Source organism: Copadichromis virginalis, linkage group LG13, assembly GCF_057382275.1.
Source record: "Copadichromis virginalis isolate Kocher_CV1m ecotype Utaka linkage group LG13, C_Virginalis_male_GT1.1, whole genome shotgun sequence".
Taxonomy (NCBI): Eukaryota; Metazoa; Chordata; class Actinopteri; order Cichliformes; family Cichlidae; genus Copadichromis; species Copadichromis virginalis.
This window is the reverse complement of record NC_140630.1, coordinates 8,169,710-8,188,359: the sequence shown is the minus strand read 5'-3', so window position 1 is coordinate 8,188,359 and position 18,650 is coordinate 8,169,710. Positions and strand designations below refer to the sequence as shown.

Sequence of the window (18,650 nt, the reverse complement as noted above, 5' to 3'; positions counted from 1 at the left end):
AAACCAAGGAGATGAAAGCTGAGGTCACAACCTGGACCAGTGGGACAAGGCACACAAATACAAATGCACACATGCAAGTGTAAACAACATACACAAACTGTATGCACAAGACACACACCGTAAACATATGACACACACACACACACACACACACACAGCATGTGAAGGACAAAAGACGAAAGAATAAGCCAAGCAAGGATTTTATAAAAAAAAATAAAAAAAAAAAAAAATAAAAAAAAAAGAGGAAAAAAAAAAAAATCAAAGCAGACAAAAGAAAACGGGACTAAAAGCAAAACTACACCCACACAGACAGGAAACTGAAAAAGATGATGCAAGCACAGAAGCAAAGCCCCACATTGTCAGGGGCAACAGTTTAATCAGTTTAATTAACAAACACGTGCATGTATGCATGTAAGCAAAAACAGACACACACACACACACACACACACACACACACACACACACACACGGTGTGTGCCAAGCAGCTGTGTGCCAAAAGCTGTACAAATCAGAAGGTGCCTCTGTGTGTCTGAGTATATGTGAGAGCTACAATCTGAATAGAAGAGTTACAGACACACACAAAAAGATGCATTTCAGTATCGCTTCAAATTCTGAATTTGTTGAATCCTTTCTGAATTAAGTCAGCTACCATTATGGTAAATTACCTTGTAATAAATCTTCTTTTGACTGACACAAAAACATGAAAAACAAACAAGACCTTCTCATACATACATTAATTAAATTACTGCAAATTAAAATATGATAATCAAAATTTGTATTAGACAGGCACGTTTTAAATTAGTATCTTTATACTTCTGCTTCATGAAAACCTTGTAGAGTTTGAAAATACTGTTTTGAACTGTGACATATATATAATATCTCTGAAGTGTCAAATTTAGGCCAGATTTCCAAGGTCTTTAAAACCTTCCACTCTAGAGTGCAACAGGAAGCAAAATATTGTATTTCATTCGACTGAATCACGTCATGAGAGTGGTTACCTGATTGTGCTATCCGGCTCGATTTAACAGTCACACTTTCATAGGTATTTTGTAGACAAAAGGCCCGCCTCTTACCTGTCATACCACATTAAAGTAAGACAGGAGGGCACAGCAGCAATACTGATACGTTTCTTTGATTTAAACAGTAGTGTTACATTGTAATGATGTAATGATGTCATTTTTTGGTCACTTAAATAATCCTAAACTGAAATCTAATGAAGCAAAAGTGGTGGAAAAACATGTCTTTGTTACAAGTGTTATAGTTACAGGTGACACAAGTACAGGGACATTTAAATTAGCTTAAATCTTGCCAGGTGTCCAACATGCAACAGTACCTCAACACTGATGCTTCTTGTGAATCTCGGGGTTATTTTATTTTCGACACCCAGAGGACTAGACTGAAATGTGTCAGGTGACGGTTACAGGCCTCTGTATTTTTTCCGATGTGCAGTCGAAGTCAAACTTTCTTTTCCTTGTAAGAAGCAACTTTGGGACAAAATCAATAAAGTTTCCAGATACGGCCCACTTGAGATTAAATTAAGTTGTATGTGACGTGAACTAAAATAATTTAGCATCTCTCCTTTACGTTTTTCCAAACAAAAATCCAGTTTGTAAACTTAAAAGAATGTAAATTAGAAAATGTGGCTTATACACACACATGATTGTGTTCTGTTTGTCTAACACGCAAACATGAAATAAATACAAAAAAAGGGAACCAAAAAATATATATATTCAGTGTCTCAATTGGACACCAGCTGCCACATGCTGAGTTACAGACAAGCATGACAACAGCACAGAGATGTAGTTCGAGAGACACACGCAAACACACACAGACAAACCTCTATGGCAGTGGTCGCAGTTAGTCAGCAGACTGGCCATGTGACAGGGTGGCGTGGTGTGGATTAGGGGCCAGTAAGCCTATTAGGGCGACAGGAGGGACCACCCGGCCTCCACAGCCACACACAGCACCCTAACACATAACTGGCTGGAAACACAGCCAAATACAGAGTTCCCCAGACACAGGTGCAGTTACACAAAGACAAAAATATACCCACATCGGCACAAAAGGAGAAACAGACACTCTCCTTATAAATGTTTTCTTTTTTTCACTTTAAGCTGAATTGTGGGGTAATTTCCTCCATAATGTGACTGCATCGTTTCCTTATTTAGCCAACAAATTGCTGATGTGCTTTCGGAGCATTAAAATAATATTTTTAGCTGCACAGTGGCAGAAAATGGCAGCGTTTAGGGTGGTAACAGTTGTGTGTCTGTGTGTGTGTGTGTGAGTGCGCCCAGGGAGGAGTCTGGAAGTGGGGGGTAATCACAAGCATCTGTCCTCTCTCCACACGGCAATTAATTAGATTAAATTAATTTGGAAAGCATGTGTGAATGTGTGATCCCATACTAGGAACCTCCCGCCTTCTTACAATCTCACACACACAAACGCACAGGAAATTATTTACATGCCTCAATCTTTGAACTATAAAGCATATATTATTTAAAATTAGCATTGCGTTCACACACAAACAACCCAAGCGAATGCACACGCTCTTCTTTCTGACACAATAAATTAGGCCTTTTGAGTTCTCCAAACTATTTAAGAAATGGGAAATGAGCAAAGGTGAAAACTTTGGAGACACACGCGTGCACACAAGCGCAAATTAATCCCAATTTGTCGGCCGCGGCACGGGAGAAACTTTTGGGATTTCATACTTCATACCAGCTTTTGTCACCTTTGCATGAATAGCCGAGGGCTGAAATAATTGTGTTTTTCTTCCCCGAGGCCCAGTCAGCGCTCACAAGCCACTGGCCTACGTAATGTGTTCCAGACAGAGACAGGGGAGGGGGGAGAGCAGTATACACACCATGGCTACGTGTACAATACAGAGAGGGTGTGTGTGTGTGTGTGTGTGTGTGTGTGTGTGTGTGTGTGTGTGTGTGTGTGTGTGTGTGTGTGTGTGTGTGTGTGTGTGTGTGTGTAAAAGTGATCGAGGTACATTTGTGTGTGTGTCTTTGTGTGTGTGTATAAAGGTGATAGAGGTACATTTGTGTGTGTACGTCATGTTTTTTTTTTCATCCGAACTGAGTGTGTCAGTATGTGACTGTGTTACTGTGTGAGTGGGCATATGTGGCGTGGAAAGGCCCTTAATGGAGTTGGATGTGGTCCACAATAGCCAGGACTTCACCTTAGAGAGAAAACACAGAATGAAGGGGACAAAAAGAGATGGAGAAGGGAGAAGGACGCAACAAGAATGTGATCAAAAGAGGTGAAATGTGATCGTAAACCATTGGTGAAAATCCCATCATATACACAGCATACAAATCAAATACGGATATGGACTCAATGCATTTAAGTTAAATTAATGTAAAAACACTACATCAGAAGTATTTCATACTACAGTTTGATTTATGTCTGCGTTCATACCTCAGTTTTTGAGGTTAGCGTTTCAGCTCTCTTCTCGGTTTTTTGGGCCACAGTTTCAGCTGTTGCCTCAGATTTTGGTCTACCAATTTCGCATCACGCCTCGCTTTTTGGGCTAAAAATTTATCTTTAGGACCCATTTAACATCATGCTTTTTGTACTATGATTTCAGTTTCTGTTTCAGATTTCAGCTCGTTTTGGTTTTTGGGCTACGTTCAAATCTCGATTTTTTTAGCTACGGTTTTGTTTCATGCCTCTGTTTTTGGGTCAGAATCATATCTCGGTTTCTGGGACACATTTTCAGCGTGTTTCATTATTTGGCCAGATTCACATCACAGCTTTTAGCCTACAGTTTCATCTCCTGTCTTGTTTTTGGGCCAAGTTCAGGTGGAAACTCCTGGGCTAGTTTCGATTTGTGCCACAGTTTTATGATCAGGATCATGTGTCGGTCTTTGAGCTACGGTTTTGGTTCGTGGCTTAGTTTTCCTTCAGAAAGGATACATCATAATAATATTTAAAAAATTAATTAATAAATTTAAAAAAAGATTTTTACCATTGGCCTAATCACTTGACTGAGACTGTAGGTTGAACTAAAAATAAACTCCATTATTGTGATGCATTACCAGTTCCTTTGCTACAGTATAATAATATTTAAAAATGCAGCTTTCATCAGACTACTATACTTAAACCAGTCAATAACAGCTCCACAGAGGCATCACATGGATATGGGTTAATGAAACTAGATGAAACTCACAGGTTTTGTTCTCAGTTAGGGATATGCAACTAAGCAAAATTTGAATTTCCATGCAATTATGCCCTCCATTAATTTTAAATGCAGGATAATCAATATCGGGTTGTTTTGTTGAGGGTTGTTTTTTGGGGGGGGAAGGGCATAGTGTATTTTATTTTGTCTTTCCTTTACCGAGATCTAATTTAGCCTTTCCTTAAAACTCCAAACTCCGGTCAGGCCAAGATAAGAGGAGGAGAGACGTAGATTAAGAAAAGCAGTAAAACCAACTCAGCTGTTTGGAAACACTTTGGTTTTAAACAGTCAGGTGATAATAACAAATAAAACCCTGTTTGTTTTTTTTAACAACTGCATCGTGTTTTAAAAGTCAGTTTGTCGCATTAATTGGTCGTGATCAGAAAACAGCATAAGATATCAATATAACTGTGGTTAGACTTAGAAACCATAGCCTTGGTTTGAAAATTGTTACACACTTATAAATTAGATATTTTTCCTTTTCTGTAATAAGAGACATAATCAGTCTTACTGTCACATTTTAAAGATTTTAACTATTTAAAAAAAAAAAGGAGGACAGGAAAAAGCTGCGAGTACATAAAGTGTCAATTTCAAATTCGATATTTAAAATGTGTGTACGTGCAGCAGACAGGCTGTCAAATGTTGTGAGTGCCGATTTGGAAGCGCCTTCCTGCCTGGGTGACATTGATGTAATGTGAGTGAAAAAGGTGAAGTATGAGTTGGAGGGAGGAAAGATGGGCCTTTGAGTGTGTATCACTGTATATTCAATGTATTCAGACATGATAGCTTCTCACATGAAATGCAATGGTGTGTGTGTGTGTGTGTGTGTGTGTGTGTGTGTGTGTGTGTGTGTGTGTGTGTGTGTGTGTGTGTGTATGTGTTATTTAAATCCCTCCACAAAGCTTTGAAGATGAGGCAAGTTGGTCTCCCATCTCCAGCTTTGGCTGATATGCAAACGCAGAGAGAATACACACAGACATACATACACATATTAACCCCACCACCACCACACACACACACACACACACACACACACACACACAAAAGAGCCTGTCAGCACAATGCCTTCAAATATAGCCGTCCAATCTTTTGACTCTCAATTTGCCCACCTTTTTGATAATACGCGCCTGTTTGAAAAAGGGTGAAAGGCAAGGGTAGCATGCAATTTAGAGATACTACTGTGTAGCCATTTTCAGCCTTCCGCCTCTTTCCCTCTCTCCTTCTCCATCGCTTTCTCCTCTTTGCTCTCCCTCTCTCTCCATCTTTTGATTATGCGATTCGCCTTGGCAGACGAACAAATAGAGGAGAGAAAAAGGTAGTGTTTGACACTGCCATTTTCAATGACAAAATACAATCTAGCCAGGGCCAGTAATTCGACGGGGAGGGATTAGCCTAGCGCGAGGTTGGGCCCCCAGATTAAGACGAAGCCCGAGCGCGGGGATCTTGAATTTCATCATCTTCGGCGCTCGGGCACAATGCAGTATTCTTCCCCTTTTCTCCTCTGCCGTCTGATGAGGGGTCAGGAGAACTCACCTCTCCTCTTCTTCTGTTACTCCTCCTCTTCGGAGCAGCACTCACTACTGCATTCATTCATGTGTCCTTTACTTTACATTAGCTCAGATACCTGAAGGGTGTGGGTGGCTGGTGGGGGGGGACGCGAGTGCTCTTTACAGTCATGCACACGCAGGCAAAGTCAGAATGAAAATAACCTAAAATGTAATACGGATAATGTTGGATAAGGTTATACTTTTCATCACACATGCTTTGAAACAAACACACAGAAACGTGAAGGCTGCACAGACATCTAAAGACAAACATAGATGCAGGTGACAAAAACGGGTTATCCAGCAAATTTAATCATGAATGCCTGAAAAGGAGTTTGCTCATCTTAGGCTGGCCTGCCCTCTTGTGGTGAGAATGTTCAAATTAAAATGAACACTGAACATGGTTTATCAATCATTGCCTTTGCTTGCACATATCATGTAATTATTGTGTCTATATCTCTTTTAATCACTGACTAATATTAGCAGTGAGAATATATATATAATTTTTTTAAAGGAGCAATGGGTGCAAATCAGTAGCACTGGTGTACATCAATGAATGCAAATAAAGATCTCAGAACTGAGATACATTGGTTTGTAATAAATTAAAGCATATATGAAACTGAAATTAGGATAAAGATGACATATTAAATGTTTAATCTGACAATATTTATTTAAATGAGTCAAAGACTTTGGGATGTGGCAACAAAAGACTGCCAAGGTTGGAATGGTTAAAACATTTTTTTAAGTAGCCATCCTAACATCTAATGAGTTTATTTAATAATATAATTGGGTTTAAAAAGAGCTCGTCAGACAAGTTCAGTCTTGTTGAAGTAAAGAAACAGTGACGGCTTCACTGCTCTGTGATAGACTGGATAAGAGAATAGTTCAACAATTTAAGAATAAAGTTTCTTAACTTTTAAGTGCAAAGAATTCTGGAATTTTATCATTTATACCATATGTTATTATTAAAAAGCTTCAGAAAATCCAGTCAAGTTCTTGAACCAATGTGAGAAATTTACATTCACATATAGTAATGACTCATTCTGTAATGAAGTCAATGCATTGGGTCAGACACCATGCAAAAGAGAGGAAAAAAAGAGAACAACAACAACCACCCAATACTTTAAACACATGTAGGAATGCCCTTCTCTGGGCCCTAGATCACTAAAGAAAGTCTGCCTGAACTTTCCACCCGTGTTGGGAAATCACCGATCCAAAAACTAATTTCAGCATCTCCATCCTCATAGATGCTCAGAGTTTTTCTAAATAATTTCTAAGGGACTTGTTTGAAGGATCTTTTTTAGGCTTTATAGTTAGGAGAAACTCGGCCTCAGGATACCTTCACATGTGTGTGAAGGTGTAAGGTTGCCTTCTCCCTCCTCTCCCTCCATTCCTGCTGTCAGTAGACTTTGTCAGGCTTTGATCTTTCTATCATTAGTCAGGTATGCAGAGACACAGGCAAACCACCAACTTGTCTTTTTCTCTCCCCTTCTTGCTTTTTCTTTTCTTGTGCTCTCCCACGCTCTACCTAGAGAAAACCTGCTGACCTGCTTGTCTTCTCTACTCTCTGTCAAAGATAGAAAGGTAGAGCAGCGTCGTTTCTTTGAGCTTGACGAGTACAGAAAGTGACAGTTTCTGTGCTCTCTGCCAGCTCTATTTTTCCACATTCTTTAAGAACAGGGTGGAAGAGTCTCGGTGTCCATCCCTGTTGGTCACTAGCAGTGCATGTCTCCCTAAAGTCACACATTGGAATATTTGGAAGTTGGTTTAAGAGAGCACTTCTTAAAGATGTGTTTACTCGTGTCATGAAGTCTAACAGCTGTTTTTACAACAAAGAAAATTGGTACAGTTAATTTTGTTGTTGTTGATTTGTTACTTCAAACAGCTAACCCTTTAATATAACAGCACGCATAATAAATCTGCTAATTAAAAAAACAACAAACAAAACAGTCCATTAAAAACTAACTTTTGAATTGTTTTACTGTAATATACTTAAAATTTTCTGCACGTAGAAATGCAGGCTGACCATTCGTTAGGATAAAATAAAATAAAATTTTAAAAAAAAGGCTTGCATAAGAGAGGAAATACCCGTCTCTGGTGATATTCCAAGCTGAAATTCTTGGAAACAGAACTATTTGAATACTTTCACAGCTCCTGATTAAATATGTTGCAGTATCCTTGTCCTTTAACTAAAGGACCAGAATACCATACAGAAGTACTCGAGTAAAACCAATCTCACATAATTGTATTCACACCAACTGTTCATCGAAAAATCTTTAAAAAAAAACAAAAGACTTGAGTTTGGTACCTCTCTCACATCTAAAGTCAATATGTGAGAGGTTTAAGTGATAAACTGATATATTCTGCAAAGACTAGGGATCTTTTAGGGTCACTGGTTGCATGACTACAACTGGATTCCTTTTTATATCATTTCCTATCATGCTTTGTGTGGAAATTTACAAGGAGAAAAACTTGCTGAACGGTGGAGCAGAAACAGTGGGGGCTTTTGGCTACAGCTGCTCTTTGTGTGTGCAATGATTTGTTCTGTGAAAACAGAAAAAAGATGAAAAGAGCAGAAGATGGACATAAGTGAATGAAGAAAGAGCACCTAGTGATTGTTGGCGTTGCTCACATGATTGAATGTCAGGATTTGCATAAAACCTGCTTGGTTTTACTGAGGAAAAAATAAAATAAATAAGTAGTACAGGTATACACAACTCCAGGCAAGGTTTTCTTTATCATTTGGATAACCAGAGGCATATCCTTGAAATTTCACTTCTTGTTTTAATAATTGCATATCTCAGAGTTTAAATTTATATTTAAACATCTTTACATAGAAAGGGGAGTTTCCCTGCTCCAGCACACAAATCAAAGTGGGCTGTATGTTAAGGTTGGGCAATTGGACGAATGTTGAACTTTTCACTGGTCGTTTTTACAAGAGCGATTTATTTACCCATTTATTTATTTGCCCATGAGTAAGTTTGCTAATAATGTTGGTTGAAGCTAAGAGAAGCAGTCAACAGGAATTTATTTATTTATTTGTTTTTAAAGGGCTGTTTTAACGTCACCCTCTTCCAGCTGTGTGCAAATGCACCCTCAGAGTGTGCGCCCAAATGTAGCAGCGATTCATTTACTCAAACTCATAACATAATGAAAGAAAAAGGGCTAGGGTAGCCTATGTTAAAACAAACAATAACATTTTATTTAAATTAAAAAAACAAAACAAAAACACAATGCTGGGGAGGGAAACAAAGAGAAACTGGCTTCTTTTTTCCACTATACCCGTGTTTACAGGCCGTTCCACTGTTTATCAGTCTCACTGTGCACTGTGTCCACCAGGGGCTGTCCTTTCCATGTTATGCTGCTGGTGAAAAGCTTTTCCAGAGCTTGGTGATGGAGCTGCAGACGCTGGTGGTAGCCTGGCATACTCAGTGGGTTGGTGGACACGTATTTGCTCATTCAAGTTAGTTGCGCGAGTCCTTTGCTGGCACTATACGTCTGGATAGGCAGCACATCCCTTGGGTTACATCCTCAGGTTTACCTCTTTCATCCGGTTTAAAGCCAAAGAAATCCCCCATTGGCGACTTTGTATTTTCTTTTGGCAAATAGTTCCTCCATGTTTGGACTTATTCTGTGTTCTAAAAGCAGTCTGTGCATGTATAAATTGCTCCGCCCATCAAAAAGTCACCTCCACGAATATATCGCCTATCGTCATTTATTGGACTGATGAATGTCGGTCGGAAAAATGTTTACATATTGCCCAGCTGTACTGTATGTGGCCCATAATGTGAAATGAATTTGACATCCCTGTTTTAAAGTGATTTTTTTCATGAGATTCCTGGTTAATTTTGGAGGTGTGCAGGTTTTTATCTTCTAGTTTTTAATCCTAGATAAAAAAAGAAAAGAAAAAGAAAAACAGTGAAAAATGCTTTCTCCACAGTCCTGGTGGTTTTCCTTTGGTGGAGCGATACCTTATGAGGACAAAGATGGTGAATTCTGCTTTGTTTTTCTAAATTGAGTGGAAGGATTTAATGCCTATGAGTAAAAAAGGCCACAGTGCAATAGAGGACCTGATTTTTATCCATGTCTACATTTTAAAACTACTTGCCGGTCTACACAATGAGGTGAAATGGTGCTTACTACCATGTTCTGGGGTTTCATTTAATTATGAGAAAAGCAACAGTTGATTAACTAACCACAGGGTGGCGCCTGCCCTGAAAGTTTCCCCTTATGTGTACCTTGAACCGGAATTAGTGCTGAGCTTTAGCCATAATGTGGGACAACAGTTCCAGTAGCAGAGAAGGCCTATTTCAGTGGCAAAATTTGTATTTTTATTGTCACATTTACATTAGCTTGCACTACTAATAAAGTTTGTGAATAAAAATGCTACTTGGTATGACTCTACAATAAGATGGTAAGAAAACAAAGACAATACTTTCTATTTTTTAGATTGATGCATTTATTACTTTTAGGCTGAACTTCTGTCATTTGTTTTTAATCAGGATGTCCTAACAAAAACTGCCTGAAAAGCTGTCCGTTTTAACTAAAAATGCTAGAAAGAGGGAGCATATTCTTCTCCTATCTCCACCTGATCCTAGGGCTGGATCAGGTGACCCTGAATCCTCCCTTAGTTATGATGCGATAGGTCTAGGCTGCTGGGCACTTCCCATGATGCACTGAGTGCTCTCCTCTGTGTTTATACACCACTCTGCATTTAATCATTAGTTATTATTAATCTCTGGCTGCCCCTCCGTAATCCTGGTTCTGCTGGAGGTTTTTCCTGTTAAAAGGAAGGTTTTCCTGGAGGAACACCTGGAGGTTTTCCTTCCCACTGTTGCCAACGTGCTTGCTCGTAACGGGTCATATGATTGTAGGGGTTTTCTTTCTGTATCATTTACCTTACAATATAAAGTTCCCTGAGACAACTCCTGTTGTAATTTGGCACTATATAAATAAGACTGAACTGAAATTTAAAATGCAGACTCAGTTAGTTCAACATGTGTGCAAGATTGATGGACACCACGTCACAAACCTGCCACAAGTTACCATGAAAAAAGCAAATAAAAGTTTCCAGTTCTTCCTGGCCACCTCCACTTCTCTTCACCAGTTTGCTTCAATTCTCTACTTTGCTGTCTCAGTTTCTTCCTGCTCTCACAAACCTCTACAATACAAGAAATTCTCTCCATCCATGTTATTTTATCATGTTTTGGTTCTTCTTGCCAATTTTTGTTTTAGTTTTTTTTAACTAAAAATTGTTTTTTGAGGCTTTTTTCAAAAATTGTGTCTGCCAAACCACACTCAGCAGTTTACAGTTTCTTTCTTTTTTGGAAATATGAATTAGTTGGTGCAACAATCTAGGCAGAGCAAAACCATATCACTTAAAGTGTAAATGCATATCCTTAAATAAAAGTATGTAATGAAAATGGTAGGTCTAAAAGAGCTTAAATGTAACATTTTAAAAGGTTACAGGTTAACAATGATGCCGTCTTTGACTCACTGGCTGGTTAAATTTTAATGTTTGAAACAACTCAGTTGTGACTGTGGAAATGGAAAGAGGCTGAATAAAGTATCGTTCCGTGAAGAGGGCTTTTATTTTTCCACTGTCATGGGACAGTGAATATGGTGCACAACATCTGAAGCTGTGTCACCTAAAGAAAAAAGGCTTCCCCACTATCACTTTCTCGCCTCAGTCAATTTTCCATGACAGCCCAAGCATGACTACTAGAGAGCAAGCAACTGTCCTTCCTTGGATAAAGTTTCAGTTTTCACTTGTTTCTGCTGACTTATACAGCAGTCTGACTAACATGGCATGAGCACATTACGGAAAAGCAGTTGCTGTAATATAAATTGATGGGAACTCCTAAAAACATTTGCGTTAATAAAGTAACAATTGAATTTTACAAGCACATGTATTTTACATGCACATGGTTTGTGGCGTCAAAAAGACAAGTGTAAAAAGTACTCTACTATTACTTGAGAAAAACAGTCTGTTACTACAATAAAAACAAATATATCCTTGTAAAACATGTACATGAATATTATTCAAGCCATTTAATCCGAGGTACTCAGATTATGTAATGACATAAACTGACCACATGGTGGCACAATCTGCACATGAAATGCAAAGACCGTGTCCCTAGAAGACTCCTGAGAATACTGAAAGCTGGTAAATCATCCCTGTCTTGTTTAACATCTAATCCCCAAGTTCCTCTATATGACATTTCAGATGAGTTTGAGCACTTCACACAATTATAGGCTGCGCTCCTTTCCAACCATCAGGTTAGACAGAAAATATGGATATGTAACAACAACAAAAGCATCGTTAACCATGTTAATGAAGAAGCATGTGTACATTTAGTACTCACATTTTCAATGACAAACGTCCATTCTTTGTCCTCAAACTCCTCTGCGTGGGGGTCCTACAAACAAGACAACAGTTATTTAATTAAATTCTAATTTTCACTTTGGCCGTGTGCCAACAGACAGAAAACTGAGTGAGCTCAACAGCTTCCAACCCACTATCATCTCTATTCACCTCATGACCCAGTTTTTATGTTCCATTTCCCCTTATAAATTGTTTGCATTACTGAGGTGACTTTCAATTACACAAGGTTGGGCTACTGAATCCACAGATGGAAACATTAAAATGCAGAAAATTTCTGTGTACTTTAAGCATCTCTGTGTTGCCTCTCTTCCCATCTTCCTGCCTGTTTAAAATCGACATAATGAAAGAAGAGAGGAACGGAGGCAGGAAGCAGCCCGGCCTTACTGTGCTGCGGTGGGTGACCTTCACTGCTCTCCAGTACTCTCTTAAGCACATGCACAGTACACACAAACACAAGACAGAGCTGGACACAGTACAAAGAGAGAAAGCACAGCTGCATGTCAAGTGGTAAACACTAAAAACTGGGCCCATTGAAACCAGATGGTTGGATGCAGGTTAAACCAGTACAATCACTTCAGGTGCTAAAGCATCTGCACATATATTATGCCAGTATTTGGACTGTGGGAGTCAAATTGCAGAACAGGTGATATGATAGGTTGGATTTCAGAGATGCATTAAACCCTGGTTGCAATGGGCATTTCAAGGATGGTCAGCTGACATACGTCGACACCAGGGGGCAAGCCCCAGACTAAAAACACACTTATGACTTATGGGGCACAGCTCAGGTTTAGTCTCTACACCTTTACTAAAGTATTAATGCAAACAATGGCCAGATTTAAATAATAATAGTGATATAAAAGCTTTAAAGCTGATCCACCCAACAAACATAGGACAGATTTTAAACCAGACTTCATTTAAAAGGTAGAGGAGGAGTTTCTCTAGTGAGGACAAACACAAATGTACAGTCTGCTGTTTGTTGCAGCCTCTGTGTGTAATACACGAGCTCTGATTGCCTTTTTGTCTGGCTGAGCTCAGGACACACTCCCAGAAATCAATATTCCTGCAGTCTAGTGTAACAATCAGACAACGCCCACACACAAACACAGAAAATAACACAGCCTTCTCACATACCCCCCCCAACTGTAAACTTGCTGTTATTTCACATCCCACATAAACTGCTTTTAAGCACCAGCAGAGTGAGGCGTTATCAGCTGTTTTAGTGCTGCTGGTAAACAGAAGCTGCAGATCACACACAGCATGCACCTTCTTCTGTGACATATCGTTTTCATTAACAAATTCCAACATTAGTGACAAGGATTTTATTATTTTGTTAAATATTTTTAAAATACGAACAGGAAAATGCTTGTCCTTTCCAATAATTCAGAACCGAACAACTCTTGTGGTACTCTCAGTGAGATTTGTTTTCAGATACTTTAAAATAAAATTAAAAAAATAAAATGTCACAAGTCAAATCCAGCTACCGGTAATTTAAAACTCAATAGGGTAAAAACAATAACTGCCCACTTTTATTATGCACATTATCTCTGGTAGGATTGATCTGTCTGCATAATGAGCAGCCAGAGCACTGCTTACTTCAGTTAATATTTAATCTCATGATTTTTTTTTACTATATACAAAGTTCAGCTAAGGCTGTCTGGTAGTGTACATCCCCCCGAGGCTACAATAATGCAGGGCTCAGCTAGTTCAGCTAGCTTGAGGCCAGAAAACACTTTGACAGGATCTTAAAATCATGGTTACGTTTCCCCTCACTTTCAGTTACCACAATTCAGAAAAAAAAAATCAGAAGTGTAAGTTATTAGATACTTGAATTGCCCAAGTGTTACACTTGGGCAATTCAAGAGACAGGATTTTTGAAAAAGTACTGTAAAATCGGGGCACAAACCTAGTCTCATTTAAAAAACATATAATGTGTAAAAACTGGTGCAGTTTCCTATAACACAGGTAAAATGACCCAGGTAACGTTAAAAGCCCTTTATAACATTTAGGCGTTATAGGACCAGAGAGGTGACCTGAACTCTCAAATCTACAGAACTGTAGGCTAGGGATGTGCATGACTATCCAAGCAGAGGACTGAATGTCCCTGCTGACAGGTACCACCAGAAATATAATAATTGAAACTAAGCTCATATTTTATTGTTATACAACATCAATTAATTATTTCTGTAACCAAGAAAGGTTACCAGAGCAACTCTGCATGCAGCTTTTGACCTGCAATTGACCAGGAAAGTATTTGCCAGTAATATAACTACTGCAGATTAGGGTGTTAATGCATTTTCAAAGGGTCTGATTCTGTCTGGGGTTTTACTGTAGACAGTATTTCCAGCATGAGCTTTATGCTACACGCACAGAAAACTGAAAAGCTGTGAAAAATAATAAAGTCAAGAATCTAAAGAGAATCAGGCCCTGCATCTTTTTTCCCCCCTAACGACTCTGTGAGATCTTTAATACAACTATAAATATTCACAACGTTTCCCTTTCACTCAGTGTAAAGCAGTTGAAATACAGTATAAAAATGTTCTCATTTAATGCACTATCCATTTATAAAATGGATGACACTCAGTCTGAGATGTCTTAAGGAATATGAGCACCATTTCAACTTTAAGTCTCAGTTTTTCAACATTATAAAGAAAGGCTGCTTTACTAAATCAAATAAACCTCTCAGCACAGCTACTTTACTTTCCTCTTAAAGAAATAAATCTGTATTGTTAGATAAAACATTATTGGCAGCTCATTACTCTGAGTCTGACAATTTAATTAAAAAAATGAAATGTATTGTTAATCCACTGGAAAATCTTTTTGTCGACAGACAGGAAATTTTGTTTAATTGTTCATCTATGGGGGACCTATAAGTACCACTTCTTCCCACTAATTTTCAAGCACCTGTTGTACTAGAAGACAATATTTTCCTTCCTCTATATATGCTCCATCTTGTATGTATGTACACATATGCACAAAATAAATGATCAATTAATCAATCTAATTTTTTTAAATATTCATGCAACATCCAAAACCTTGTCTGGTGTCTTTTTTAGTAAGAATGGTGTCAAAGTGACAATGATTCAACCTTCTTGGATTAAAATACCAAAATAATAAAGTCAAACATTCTTAAAAATGATTTACACTGCGACTCCCATCAACAACTCTTGAAGACCAAATAGTGAAAAGTTATGCCGACCTTCTTTGCACAGCATTAGATGCTTTGATTGTCCAATCATGGTTCACGGACTGTATTATTAAACACCCTGATCTATGACATGCTCCTGGCTGTGTTCGTGTAAACTAGGATGATGTTTCAGAGTTTCTTTATTTTTATTATCCAGAATAAACAAAAACCTTTCTACCAAGGCAGCAGGCTTACAGACTGCATTCTATTGCCGTTTGATTTGAGCTCCATCCAACTTAATGGTTGAATGGTGCCTTCAATGGTTTTGCATTTTGTCTCATTACCAAAACAGCTTTATTACTTCCTCTGAGACAGGAAGTGGAAGTGGGCCTAAAAAAAGAGAGGCACTAATAGTACAGTTACATTCAACAACCACAGACTTCAAAAAACTGAGCTAGTACACACGAAAGCAGACGTAAGGATTTGTTTTTACAGATGTCTGGAGATGAAGTCTTTACTCTATTTGAAGGTTTCTGTGTCAAGTGCCTTGGGATTGACTAGATTTTCATGTATTTAGTATCCAAATTGTTAAAAGCCACCACCACCACTTTACAAAGCAAGACAATTATGGTAGAGATTTGTGGTAGGAGTTATGGGTAACAAGATACTGAGCTCTGAGCTGACCTGTCAGCAAAAAGGCCAGTATGTTTAAGTAAGTCAGACAAGGTGACAGATACCTGTTTAAGTGTACAATAGAAGCAGAATTTTTGGCATAAGCCATTTGTAAAGATCATATTACACAAGTGTGATTGAACATTTTATTAAACTAATATTTAATTACCAAATTCAACCAATCATGATGCTTTGACTGAATCCTTCAGCCCCTGTGTCTTTAGCACTTTAGTAGCATGATGACAATTCCATGCTACACACTCTAGATTTCTATTAACCAAGGAAGAAAAACTGCCTCAGAGCATCACAGAGTCACCACCATGCTTCATTGTAGATGGCATCATTCTTCCACCTCCAGACTGCCTTCTTTTATGAAAGTTCTTCTCTTAAGCTCTAGGCCTGATAGGTTTATGGCTTTAACAGAAAAACCTGAACTCTGGAAGTTAGAAATTGTTTGTACAACAATTGATTTGTAAATTTGTGATCTTGTGAAAGATTCATTAAGGAATTGTAGGCAAAAGTCAGGAAAATTAGCATTTTATGTTAAATTTAGAAAAATATTAGCTGTGTTGAGCAATTTTAACCGTCTGTGTGTGCTTTTGGTATTGAAATCAACTGGAAAAGTTCACATTTTGCTATTAGGATTAGTTTGATAAGGGGGCTAAATAAGTGTGCTTCCAACTAAATGTATATAAATGTTTAGCCTAACATTTTCCCAGAAAAGTCTGAAAAATTAGGGCTAGAGTTTCCTTAAAGGCCTGTTTTACACAGATAATAGAGCAGCAGGTTACCTTAAAAAGAGTGACCGTGATCTCAATGTTTTCTGGTACCGGCCACACCACGACTCCTCTGTAGGGGTTTTTGATGCCAGGCTGCCAGCTGTGAGACTGCAGGACAGAAGGATGGATGATGAAAAAAAATTACATTTGGAAATAAGTGGAAATTGAAAATTTTCTTAAACTAAAAATGCATCTAATCCAATACCAACCTTGGAGGATTTCCGTCGACTTCTACGCGTCCAAACCACCACCAGTTTGTCTGGTTGCCTGTGAGAAGAGAGAGAAAAGAAAGATTAATGTAAAAAAAGGCCAGTCCATCCACTTCTGTGCTACACTTCAACATATAATTACTGTCAGTCTAAACTAGATTGTATTTTATTGCTTCAAGTTTAAAACCCTGATAAGCCCTCTGCTCTGCACACACATATACAAATACCTGCATAGTCTCACAGCATGAATAAATCATGATGAGACAACTAAACCCCAGCTTTGTCCCTGCAGACTGCAGCACAAACAACAGGATGCACACTTGCAGAAATACAGAGTATACACATACAAGTACGAGTTTAGTCTAACAGGAGAAAAAACAAACAAACAAACAAAAAACAAATAGGGGTCTGAGAGTTAGGATAATCTGATCCAGTCCAGGATGGAATCAGCTGTAAGGTGTAATAACCACTGAGATCAGTGCACGAGCTGTTAGTGGCAGAGCTAACACAGCATGGAGGAAGCAATTTGGAGAGGTTTCACACCTGGGATGCCAACAGCACATCTTTCAGCCCAAATTCACCAGAAAAACAGTCACGAAAAAGCCTTTTTTGTTGTACATGAACATTAGTACATATGTGAACAGACAAAGCAAACATTGTTATCAGGAACATTAAAAAATAAAAATGTAACATTCATGCCCAGAAACAAAAATCAGTAGATTAGAGATTGTGACCATTTTACAAACTGCCATGCTAAGTTCAGTCACATGATAAGGCAGTGCTGTGGTGGTTAGCAGTGCTGTGGTGGTTAGCACTGTTGCCTCACAGCATGAAGGTTCTGGGTTCAAATCCGCCTCCCACAGGACCAAGAACGTCCATGTTAGATTATTTTAGAAGAAATATTTACTTATTTTACATCAACAATTGAAGTTGCAGTCTAATAAAAAAAAGTTTTTGTGACCTGATGTAATTCCTTATTTTAAAAAATATAAGTACTGCTGCATAACATTTTTTTTTAAACTGACAAATGAGATGACAGGCAGCAGTTGAAGGAACAAACCAATACAATTTTTTAAACAGCCTCAAGACAATGCAGGGTGTTCAGAAGAGGAGTGGCTGTAGTTCAGATTAGGCATCTAAGTGCATTCTGAAATGCAGCTGATGGTGCTGCGGTTCATGTGTTAACTGCTGAGGCATACTTTGGCTTTTAGTCATGCTTAAGCATCTCTCTCACTCACTCTCATGGGCAAGCCTCCACTTCATGCTATGAACCTCTCCAGCTTCATGGATAGCAGTCTGTAGCTAATGCAGACCTCTGGTTTTCCACTGTCACGAAGAAAGGGAGCGAACTACTCTACGTGTATTCATCAAAATAACTTTATAAGCTCTGTGAGTGACTAAATAACAAGAAGCTACATCATATTAATATTGCTATCAGTTACAGATGCACTAATCCAGATTTTCCTACTTCCAATATCACACTAATACATTAGCTTTTGGTATCTGTTGATAATGAGTAATGACATAATACCAGTGTTAAATCAACAATTTTCATCCCTCTCTGTGAGAAAGACTGGAAATCATTCTTTAAATGCATGGTAACATAAATGTTGACTTAAACATCGCCCTCCCAACTTTACATAAAGCAAAAAATAAATACAAGGTTATACATTTACTGAATTTGGTATATATTAATCAAATAATGAAAAGCTTCCCATAGTGTATAATCCACAACAAACATCTTTCTAGTTTCT

General features: G+C 38.3%; 1 protein-coding gene across 6 annotated transcripts in view; it reads right to left on the bottom strand.

The window, feature by feature from the left end:
* ehbp1 (EH domain binding protein 1) overlaps positions 1–18,650 on the bottom strand; it is a 163,230-nt gene that overhangs the window by 122,247 nt on the left and 22,333 nt on the right. For all 6 annotated transcript variants that reach the window (XM_085477106.1, XM_085477108.1, XM_085477110.1 and 3 more), the window contains 3 exons: positions 16,897–16,954; positions 16,700–16,795; positions 12,093–12,146 (listed from right to left, as the gene is read on the bottom strand). In XM_085477106.1, the coding sequence (XP_085333232.1) occupies positions 12,093–12,146; positions 16,700–16,795; positions 16,897–16,954 (208 nt within the window). The remainder of the gene's footprint in view (positions 1–12,092; positions 12,147–16,699; positions 16,796–16,896; positions 16,955–18,650) is intronic.